The sequence below is a fragment of the Pseudomyrmex gracilis genome, unplaced genomic scaffold, assembly GCF_002006095.1.
Source record: "Pseudomyrmex gracilis isolate BER0280 unplaced genomic scaffold, ASM200609v1 scaffold_207, whole genome shotgun sequence".
In the NCBI taxonomy this organism is placed as follows: domain Eukaryota; kingdom Metazoa; phylum Arthropoda; class Insecta; order Hymenoptera; family Formicidae; genus Pseudomyrmex; species Pseudomyrmex gracilis.
In genome coordinates this window covers 263,305-274,548 of record NW_018020791.1, presented here as the reverse complement: position 1 = coordinate 274,548, position 11,244 = coordinate 263,305, and the positions used below count along the sequence as shown (strand labels likewise).

At 32.3% G+C, this 11,244-nt stretch overlaps 3 protein-coding genes across 6 annotated transcripts; 1 reads left to right on the top strand and 2 right to left on the bottom strand.

Moving 5' to 3' along the window:
* Positions 1–1,471: 1,471 nt before the first annotated feature.
* On the bottom strand, positions 1,472–5,515 carry LOC109858498 (pre-mRNA-splicing factor SYF1-like). Its single transcript, XM_020435822.1, has 15 exons — positions 5,389–5,515; positions 5,130–5,278; positions 4,692–5,013; positions 4,266–4,565; positions 4,036–4,177; positions 3,807–3,958; positions 3,502–3,722; positions 3,253–3,415; positions 3,060–3,173; positions 2,791–2,953; positions 2,596–2,705; positions 2,313–2,516; positions 2,008–2,230; positions 1,747–1,929; positions 1,472–1,614 (listed from the first exon to the last, which is right to left on the bottom strand). Exons 1-15 carry the CDS (start codon positions 5,428–5,430, stop codon positions 1,535–1,537), a joined length of 2,568 nt encoding a protein of 855 aa, XP_020291411.1. The 5' UTR covers positions 5,431–5,515; the 3' UTR covers positions 1,472–1,534.
* Positions 5,516–5,965: 450 nt separating this feature from the next.
* On the top strand, positions 5,966–9,047 carry LOC109858499 (B-cell receptor-associated protein 31). Of its 3 annotated transcripts, none has more exons than XM_020435824.1 (3): positions 5,966–6,144; positions 7,181–7,485; positions 7,642–9,047. In XM_020435824.1, the coding sequence occupies exons 2-3, from the start codon at positions 7,215–7,217 to the stop codon at positions 8,070–8,072; spliced, it is 702 nt and encodes a 233-aa protein (XP_020291413.1). In that variant the 5' UTR covers positions 5,966–6,144; positions 7,181–7,214; the 3' UTR covers positions 8,073–9,047. The 3 variants fall into 3 exon arrangements, with proteins under 3 accessions (XP_020291413.1, XP_020291412.1, XP_020291414.1); XM_020435823.1 differs by lacking the exon at positions 5,966–6,144 and adding an exon at positions 6,189–6,370; XM_020435825.1 differs by lacking the exon at positions 5,966–6,144 and adding an exon at positions 6,189–6,413.
* Positions 9,048–9,318: 271 nt separating this feature from the next.
* On the bottom strand, positions 9,319–10,817 carry LOC109858497 (MICOS complex subunit Mic19). Of its 2 annotated transcripts, XM_020435820.1 has the most exons (3): positions 10,398–10,817; positions 9,841–10,316; positions 9,319–9,569 (listed from the first exon to the last, which is right to left on the bottom strand). In XM_020435820.1, the coding sequence occupies exons 2-3, from the start codon at positions 10,250–10,252 to the stop codon at positions 9,397–9,399; spliced, it is 585 nt and encodes a 194-aa protein (XP_020291409.1). In that variant the 5' UTR covers positions 10,253–10,316; positions 10,398–10,817; the 3' UTR covers positions 9,319–9,396. The 2 variants fall into 2 exon arrangements, with proteins under 2 accessions (XP_020291409.1, XP_020291408.1); XM_020435819.1 differs by having other exon boundaries at positions 9,841–10,816.
* Positions 10,818–11,244: the final 427 nt, after the last annotated feature.

Genomic DNA, 11,244 nt, shown 5'->3' with positions numbered 1-11,244 from the left:
ATGTGCCATGCAGCCTTAATCCTGATTAACAAGGCTAGTAATGTTTAAGATAGATGTTTAGGGTAGGATATAGCAGGTTTAAAAATTAGGAAAATTGCAAATGCACTGATTAATATGAATCACTGCATATGCATGTAAATGTAAGATTAAGTTTCGTTTATGTAAGATAAGGTTACATTTATTGTATGTAAAAACTATATATAAGACTTCAATAATAAGAATTCGAATTGTAAAGCATAAGTAAATGAAATTTATATCGAGAATTTAATGTGTGCGATGAAGTATAGCATACAATAAGTGTAATTTTGCTAGAAATATTGCCATGTGTGGTTCGTATTTATTATGTATTTACTTTATTGTATCGAGATATATGTAAAATACTTGTAAAATTGTAAAACTCAAAAATTGTAACACACTCTGATAAATTGTAATAAACCGGTAAAAGATATATTTTTTGAAAATGCAACTTTTCAGACACACATATATTTGTGTGCCGTCGAACCAATTTTAAATAATGTACTTATTTTATTTTTTTTACTTTGTAATGTAACTATATGTATATATGTAGCGTTTGTAAAAAAATAAAAGCAAATAGCAGCAAATGATGATAAAGGAGATGGTACCTGAGTACACTCTACGAATTCTGATGCTGCTCGCTAAAATAAGATTCTTTTCTTGACTATCACATCTCTTCTAGTATATCACATTTATGTTGTACGAAAAGTTGCAATGGTTTTTCTTATCCTTTTCTGTTTTCCTTTCTCATCTTCTCATCGCGAGATCGGTCATTTTAAATTTCAAAAAAATCAAACTCACGCTCTCTAATATATACACACACACATTTAAAGAAAGTGACCATTTAAACTCGTGCACATAGCACAGAATAGAACCGCACGCTGTGGACATAGCGCACCGACATGGACTGGCTGCGTAGTTCCAATGTGTACCACTCGTGGATATGCGCTAGTTTACGGGGCGGAAAAGTGAGTACACATTCTCTTATGGACCTGGCCGTTCTCAGGCTTCTCTCTGATTATATACAAATGTAAAAAAGGTTCTCTTCCGTGTTATGTGCGAGTGTGTCGGTATACAGACTTGTTTGTACAACGATATACCGGATGTCTGATAGTCGTTAGTAAAGTCACGTGACAGAGAGGAGTGGAAAAACAACACGTGAGTGAAGTTAAGTGACTTTACTCTAGTCACGTGTCTTTGAAAACGTGACGAGAAAATCAGGTATGACACCATTCCTACACTTGAGAGTAAGTTTTACAGGTAGTTGTACAACAGTTTCTGAGAATCAATTAAATGTCCAGTTTACCACAAAAGAAAACCCCAAAAGTTTTCGTTTAATAAGAAAAATTACGATCGCAATTATTACGCGCGCAAAGCGAAAAATTATTGCTGACAATTGCTATTGTACGTAACAATCTTTATTTTATATCTACCTTGCTATATTATTTAATGTTGATAAGTAAAAATATACTGTTTAATTGATAAATTTTTAATGTATGTCACATATAAATTAAAAGTATTAATCATCATCTTCAGCTTCGATTGTTTTTAAACTGCCAAATACTTGAAGTGGTATAGCTTGTTTTTCGATATCTATATCTAAAAATAAATAACATATTTGTTAAAAAATAAATCTAATATTTCAATAAGTTATTATAATATGAAAATTTAAGTTCGTTTAGTTTGCCTAAGTTTGTTTTCATTTGCTGTGTAAAATATACATTATCATACCTTCTTCAATTTCAGCTTCAGTATCGTCATTTTCAGTATCGTCATCTATATTAATGTTAATTTCGTCTGGATTATTTACAGATTCTGGTTTGCCATCTTTTTCTACTCCTCCACGTACGAATTTAATACCAGTGAGATTGTTAGGATCTCTTGTAATACCTCTCTTAGGTTCGGTTGGAGTGTCTGTACAATTTGAGATTTGTTAAATTATTTGTTACAAAAAGAAAAAACATAAACAGTGATATCTACTTCTCTCATTACCTGTATTCGATATAATTTTACTATCCAATAAACGCATAGCGTCCATGGGAACATCTGATACTTGATTAGTTGCATTATTCAACATTTGTGCAGACATCATATTCACTTGAGTGTTATACATAGCCTGCACGCTACGTTTTATGCGAAGCATCTCGCGCATTGTGTCCTCATTGCCATGCCTAATTTCGAATTCTTTCCAAATTTGCCAGAAAGTCGATGTAACCTGCATTATTTCAATTGAATGTGATTTAAGAGTGAATTATATGACAAAAATGTTTTAAAGTACATAAAATTATAAAACATACTCTTGGATCGCATATCTGACTGCAGTGTGTATATATCGCTCTCGCTCTGTCTACCTCTCCTAATTTGGTCTCCATTTCTGCAAACCGCAAACACATTTCTCTGGTGTTTTCATCATTAAGCACTTCTATGGCCTTTTCATAAATCTGTCGAGTTTTTGGCACACCATATATATCCGCAGCTTTTTTAATGTATATGTTAAACATCTGGAAATTAAGAAATTTAGTTTTATATATCCTATTACACGCTTATATAACACATAGTAAAGTAATGTAAAGATGTTACATCAAATTTCTCTTCCGGGAGAACAGCATTTGTCGCTCGTTCGTACACAGACATAGCATGTCTTGCTAGACCGTGTTCTTCTTCTAGTTTTGCGTACAACAAATATAAAGCTATAAAAAAAAAATATATATATATATAGTTATTTGTATTTTTCTTGTTTATTATACAACATTAATCTAACATATGAAATCATACCTTTGGCATATTTTGGTGGGCAATGTTCCAAACATTGTTCGAAGAGATCTCTGGTACGTTCTAGTTTCGTGCCGCCGTAACGTTTTAAAAATTTGGTAAGATATGTGTTCCAAATGTCATAAACGTTTGGCCATTTAAATAATGCAATGCCTTTTTCATATGCCTAAACATTAAAATAAATAACTATTGAAAAAAAATGCTTTTTTGTATATAAATAATATCACATATATGCGCGCGCACAAGTAATCAATGAAAATTATTTAACATACCCTGAATGCTTCTTCGAAATAGTTGTTTTCTTCCAGGAATAAGCCATAATTTATAATAATTTGAGGAGTGGCAATTTTCAAGTCAATTATTTTGTCGTATACAGCTTTACAAGTCTGTTGCAATAAAACATCAGAAATTAAAAACATTTATACGTAAGTTATATGCATTAAATTAAAAATAATAGTCACATACTTTAAATGTTCCAAAGCTTTCTTCCAAGTCCGCATACATAGACCATACTTTTAGAGACTTATACAATCTCATTTGGACTGTTTCCGTTTCATCATAATACGCTACTTTTCTAGCTGGCATTGTAGTGGCACGATGCATTAGTTTTAGAGCTTCCTTGCAATTTCTATATTAAGTCATAATATAATATTTAATTATCTGTGATTGCACGAAATGTGTACAGACATTGAAAAAGACAAACCAAAACCTTACCCATGTCTAATCTCCATTTCTGCCCACTCGCACCACACTGAAGCGAGATCATCTACTTTGGTGTACGGTACATGAGTTGCTTTTTCAAACACCACTCTAGCATCTTCTATCTGCCCATTTTCTTCATAAAACTTGCCAAATGCGACCCACAGTGTGTGCAATTTACCAACTGCCAATTGTGGCTGCACAGTTTGCACTGCTTCTGTGTATGTATTAATTATCTGTAAAAAAAATACATTAATTAATAACAAAAGCAGATATGCAATGTAACATCTGTGAAGCTGCGAAAATATATATCTTATCACCTCATGTGGTTGTCCTTCATAAAGTTTCACTCTTTTATGCCATTCTGCTACATTGTGCGGATTTTGTCGCAATAATACAGAGTTCAGTAACAATAGTCTCCTTTCCATTAGGTGTTCCAATCGCGCTAGTCTCAATTCCAATTTTATATCGTCTAATAAATAATACAATTAAATTAATAGTTAAATTAATAACAAAATGTCAAATTAAAGCAACGTATATCAACAATACCTTCTTCAGTAGGATTAGTTGCTGATTCTTCTATGAGCTTTTTAAGACTAAGCTCTTCAAATTGCGCATAAGCATCAAAAACTTGTGTGAAATCTCTGACAGTAGTAACAGTTTGTATAGCTTCCTCATATATATCTCTTGCCTATCAAGTAAAATTATATATACATATACATTCTAATTAAAAAAAAAGTATATACAAGTGTAAATTTATTATAAATACAAAACAATACCCTTTCAAAAAGACCACTTCGAACATAATAATCAGCCAGGGAATTCCATAAAGGTCCCAACTGATCGGTGTAACGTTTTAAACCACCTCTGATAATAGCATCTACATTTAAGGATTTTATTTTGGAAGGATTTTTCGATATTAAATCGCACAATTCATTCCATAATTGATGATTCGACTTTCCATGTTTAGACACAAAATCATCTTGATTGACAATTTGTGCTAATTTCACAGCAGCCTCATCAAGTCTTCCAATTGATATCAAATATTCTATATATTCTTCTGTATCTTCCGGTGCCAACTATAAATATAAAACTTAAAATTTAATCTCAAACAAATACATATAACAAAACAAACATTTACACATAAAAGAAAAAATTATTTTATTAAAGAAAATAATTGTCCTAATCTTTGAATGAAGATTTACCTTTAGATATCTTCTAAATACTCTGACAGCAGTTTCATAGACATTGTGTTTTTTCAAAAATTCAATATACAATGGCCATATGCGATGATGTTGTGTAATAGGTAGTGCTCTAAGAGAGCGATCAAACACTTGACGCGTTCGAGTTATATAACATTGTTCTGTCATTAGTGTACAGTAATCCATCCATAATCGTGGCATTTTATGCATAAATACCAAAGCCCGTTCGTAGGCATTGTTGACATCTTCGTATAACGGATCCGTTATACATCGACCTTTCAACTGGTCCACTCGTTGTCGAAGGTAATTATACCATAACTTATAACTGCATCAATCACACAAAATAATACATATAAGATTCTCAGTTTGATGTAAAACATTTAAATAGATATAATGATATATATATGTATATATATATACACACAGTGCTAATGTCTTTACCTGCCTGGTAGCTCTTTCAATGCCCGTTCATATACCATGTTCAAATTTTTACTTTTTGTGTTTTTCAGATGATCAATGTAACGTTGCCAATGTTTTACTGAATACGGATTTCGTAGTATTTCTTCTTCGTATGGCAAATCCTCCTCATTCTACATGAATACAAATTGTAAATACATATGTCAATAAGATAAACCTAACCTAACCTAACAATACAAATATACAAGCTATCTTTCATATAAGATATAAGTTACATTCTTACAAACGTATATAAGTTCCCTTCGTCGTCTTTACGTTCTATCATTGTCAAGCCTGTAAAACAAAACCTGTAAAACAAAATACCGCAAATATTACTGCCGTCCGTGTTCGCTCGGCTGTCGGCTCGTGGAAGAGTGCAGACATACTATGTTTCGTCTCTTTCTCACCAAGCCGGCCAAAAGGCGAGGCACGTTACCGACATTGCGCGCAACGTCGGAGTTAAGCCCGTTCTACATTGATCGCAAGCGCACAAACGCAAGGTATAGATCTTGTAGAATTGACCAATCACGCTGGTCAATTGGATGATTTGATCAATACGATTGGTCAATTCTACCAGACCTGTTCCTTGCGTTTGCGCTTGCGATCAATGTAGAACGGGCTTTATCTATAGTACACGTCACGTATATTATAGATAAAGGCGCGCATGTGCGTAACTCGGAACGCTGCGTTCCGATATTCACCGTCAGTACTGGATATCTATTTGATGTGATGCGAAGTATATAGATTTTTGAGTGCTGGCAGTGAATATCGGAACGCAGCCATGTTGTTACGTGCGCAATCTACGATTTTACCAACACTATAAATTTAACTAGCGTCGCAATTTGTTGCAACAACACAAATGACACGTATCGAATCGATAGTCGTCGGTAAAGACTAAAATAAGGAGATCAGTGAATGCAGACATTTTAATTGGTCAAATGACCGAATAGATCAATTTCGATTGGTTGATTTCGTGTTTTCGTTTGCTCGCGTACATCAGGTACTGTACCCAGCTTCATGAAAAAAGTTTGCGTTTCCGCCCTAACCTCTATTCCTATTCTATCTTCGCAAGAAAGATATTTCACGATGACGTCATCGTATACGGTTTATTTATAAAATTGCCGGAGAGACGTGCTCTTCTCTGTACTTTGAACTTATTCGTGCACCTGTGCGTTGTATAGGAGATCACGGAGGCAGAGTTTCATATTTCGTTTCCTTCACGAAAAGTATGTACATACCAGAAATTCTATTAATAGAACGCTCGACGAGGTAAAGTTTCGTTATAATCATCTACCGACGGAATATCTATCACACGTTATCACTATTAAAACTATCTTTATTGAATCGTGGCGTTTTATACTATAAATAACTAACAATTGTCGCAGAGATAGCGTTTTTTTTTTTTTTATATTTCTTCTAGAAGGATTTCTGTTTCGATCAATAAATCAATTTGAATTAAATTTTGTAGCCTGTACACAAAGCAACAGTGTGATTTATTTTCAGATACATTTTAATTGTGCGTTTGATATTTCACCATCGATATGTACAAAATTTCTTATTTTGATGATAAAGTCCATCAACCATTTTATATGTTTCAGTATGTGTGTGTACATGCTTAAATTCAATAAAAAAAATGTGTTGCGTTAAGTTCTATAAAAGCATAGAAATATAAAAGAAGTAACAATTAGGTAATTAAGAACTTACAAAAAGAGTTTCACAATATACTTATACAATTTCTTCAAAATTGTTTTTTTTTTCTCATTTTACATGTAGATATATGTATCTACAACAGAGGTAATTACACGATATGAGTCAACACTTTTATACTGGATGTTTTGATGTATCATTACCATATCTTGTTATTAAAAAGCATTTTACTGACATATATCAGAATTATAGACTGTGTCTAAAAGTTTCTGATAAATTGAGAAAAATTAATATAAGATCTAGAAAAATAAATACATTGACAAAAATACAAATTTTTTAGAAATTTTTCAAAACATTGTGTAAAGTTCTATTTCTTGTTATCATTTCAGATACATAAAAAAGGCTAACCAAACTTAAATAAACATGAGTATACAATGGACGCTCATTGCTGGATTTCTCTATGTAGAAGTCGCAGTAGTCCTTCTTCTTATATTGCCAATTGCTTCGCCAATTAAATGGCAAAAGCTCTTCAAGTCTCGCTTCTTACAAAGCATCGGTAATCAAGCTTCCATTTATTTTGTGGTTTTACTTGGGATCTTGTTTCTTTTCCTATTAGATGCTATACGAGAGATGCGAAAGTATTCTGGGAGTTTAGATCACGGTGATCATCAGCATTTAAATCTTGAAATGCAAGGTAAATTGTTGTACAACTTTGAAGAAAAAAGTTATTTTGGTATTTCACATGTGTTCTCGCGTATAAATATTTTATATTTACACACATAAATGAGTGGTTTTATATACTAATGATTGTAATTTTTATATATCTATATCAGTGACTTTTTTTTCTTAGAACACATGCGACTGTTTCGCGCACAGAGGAATTTCTACATATCCAGTTTTGCACTATTTTTAAGTTTGGTGATACGCCGTCTTGTTATTTTAATATCTACACAAGCCACTTTGTTAGCGCAAAACGAAGCAGCCATGCGACAGGCTATGTCCGCTACAACCACAGCTAGAAGTTTGTTGTCCCAGAGGACAATTGGAGAAAGCGCGCAAAATGATTCTAACGAAGCGCATGATAAGGCTGTTTCAGAATTGAAAAATCAAATCAAGGAGTTGCAAGCCAAGAATGTCGAACTTGAGAACAGTTTGACTAAAGAGAAAAAGGATAAAGAAGCACTAAAATCGCAAGCAGATTCACTTACGAAAGAATATGATCGTTTGAGCAACGAATTCTCAAAACTTCAGCAGTCGAGTGGGGATAAGAAAAGCGATTAGAATTGTTTTTCTTTTTTTCATTATTATCATTATTTTTTTTTTTTTTTTTTTTGATTATTTTCCTCATAAATAAGATAAAATCCAAAAGTGTGTTTTATTGTAGTGGGTTTTGCATTACACACATACTTTAAGTGGAATACATTGAGGTAATTTTTGGAAACGTATTTTTCACTTAAACATTTATATAGGTACTTACACCTATATTATATTGTAATGTGTTTCGTAACATACATTATATATTTCCTTTCCGATTCTTGTGTACTTTACTTGGGCACAAGGCCTCTCCGTAACTGGTTTTTAATTTGTGATATTTACGTTCCGTGTAAGTTACTTTATAAAATAATAATTAAAGGTTGTAATTAAACACTTATTCGGTGTAATCACTTTGATAATTAATTGAAGTTATGAAAAATTGAAAAGTTTAAATCTGTTTTTTGCAAATGTAATAATTTTCGTGTTACAAAAGTTAAATTTGTTACCAAGTACACTGATTGGCACTGTGAATTGTTCCGAGAGTAGAAAACAGTTTCTTATAACGCAGCCGACCTACAAAAGCATGAATAAAGCCTGAAAGATAGTGTGTAGAAATTTTGATTTTTCTTTTCGCAAAACGAAATTCACTACCAATCTCAGTGTACTGTGTATATACAATATATTTTGGCAAAGTATTGTTAGTATATACAAGTAGCAGTATCTTATATACACCATAGACAGTGTTTCAAATATACTTCCATTCTCGCATTTGCAGCAAATGTTTTATATTCAATCTTGATAAAATTGTAAGATATACATGTTATAGATCTTTGAGTCGCGTAAACCCCAAAATATATAAATTATGTATACATATTGCTTTAAACAAAAATTGTACTAAAAGTCCTTTCAATTAAACCAAAAATCACTTGTTTAACTTGCTTTTTATCTAATAAGTTCTTGTATTTTCTTATATAAATTATAAACTTTGTATTTTAACGAATATATATTGGATTTGCTATTGAAGTTGTTTATTTTATTGTTCTCTAGATAAATTTATAAAAATATTTATAAAGGTGGTTGTTTGTGTTAAATGATATAATCACATCTCTCATATGTAAGAGGTATGGTTTATTATCATAATTGCAATATATATATGTATATATATATACATATTTCAAAATATTTACTGTTTTATATTTTTTAATGTTTTTTATTTTATATACACTATTTTTTTGCCAGCAGTTGTTTGTTGAAATTAAAACAAGCCTTTCAAATCTTATATAATTTATTACTCTTCACTATTTTTTTTAAGATTACTGTAAGCTATTATAAAATATACAAGGAGAATACATTACACTTTGATCATATATGTATACTGTACATTCCAGATACAGTTTGAAAATTCTTCTACCAAGTTTGAACATTTAAGAGTTTCTTTAGGATGATCCTGTAAGCACTTGAGGATTTTATCACTATTCTCAATGCACGGTTGCACAGCACCTTGAATGTCACTGATTACTTGTCCTGCAACAGTAGAAATTTCAAACATATATACAAGTTTGTTCAAATAAAACTAACTAAATTTTACTGTATAAAAAATGTTAATCTAATCTTTTTGTTTTACTTGAATCAAAAATATATTATCACAAAAAGGATGCTCAAATATCACAAATGATAATGGCAAAAACACAAATATCAGTAAAATTGTGTCTGTAACACATAGTACAAACTTCACTCAATGAATATAATGTATAAAATATTGTCAAAAAATTTGAAAAAAAATATTTGAGCTTACTATTTTTGGTGTCAGAAGTTTCACTAGCAGCTTTTTTATATTCATCTTCCAAGATAGCATTCAACTTCTGATAACCACTCTCTAATTTCTGCAAACGTCTCTGCCAGTACTGATCTTGTTGTTTCAGTTCTTTTTCCATTTGTTGCTGCATTTTAAGAGCAGATACCGTTAATTCAGGATAATAGTATACCGGCTGTCCAGGCGCGGTAACAGCAGTCTGGTGTGGGGCTGTCGCGACACCAGGAGGTGGTGGTGCTTGTTGGTTCGATACGTCAGGTTTTACGTCCGAGGTGGATGCTGACGATGTTTCCGCTTGAGCAAGACGCTCTATAATCGAGTTGGACAGCTTGATCACTCCAACTCCTTCTTCATTCGAGATGGTCAACTTGCGGGAACTCTGACCGGAGCCCATATTCGCGATCCTAGTTTACTAGTTTACGGTAACTCGACACACACGTTTTTGAGTGTACAGTGATCTATATTAATATAATCGCGAGATCACTTTTTTAACAGCGATACAGACATTACACTAGAATTTTCCATGACACTGAGCTTACCTATCAAGTCATACACGATTTGTTAAGAGCAAGAGACGATCTGTGTTTATATGCCTCATGAAAGTTATATAAATCTACTTCGAATATTTGATGTCATTATCGAAATCTATAGTGCCTACATGTAACATTAACTATAGATTTTTTGCACCGGCAGGTGTGTTCTGTGTTTTCTCTGCACTGAAAACCGCACGAAAGTGCTGCACTAAAACTGTAATTGGCTGCGTTCAGCAAAGCTGCTCTTACTTTGAGAACAAATAAATCAACGTCTAGTGCTGACAAGACAACAACTGTACCTGCTGAACAGGTCTAATGTGATTGGTCAATTTGTCAAATTCGCGTCATTAATCGCTCCGAAAGCAATTCAATCCGTACGTACCTATCGATTGAAAATAAATGTACAAATCCGTCACAAAGTCCTATTTCGCTTTTTTTTTCACACGTAAAACACATTATTATGTATACATTTATACATATTACATCTGTATTTGTATCTTGTATTATATTAAGATTTTTATACGTATATGCGTATGTGTGTGATTGAAACAAGTTGATATAAGGTTGAAATAAAGTGGAAAAAATATGTCAGAATATATAAAATGTCGTGATTCGCGAATAGAATATATATAAAAAAAAAAAAGATAACTATCGCAAGCTGATGAATATTTCGATTTGTTAAATAGTCATCAAGCTTTTCGTGCGTATTTGAAAAGGTTAAATAAACAAATAGTGGAGAACGCAACGCTTGATTACATACCTGTGTGCACACATACAATAATATGTACTCATATATTTGTACACACACGCATATCATTATCGCTGCGTTCAGCGTAAAAATCAATTCTTACTG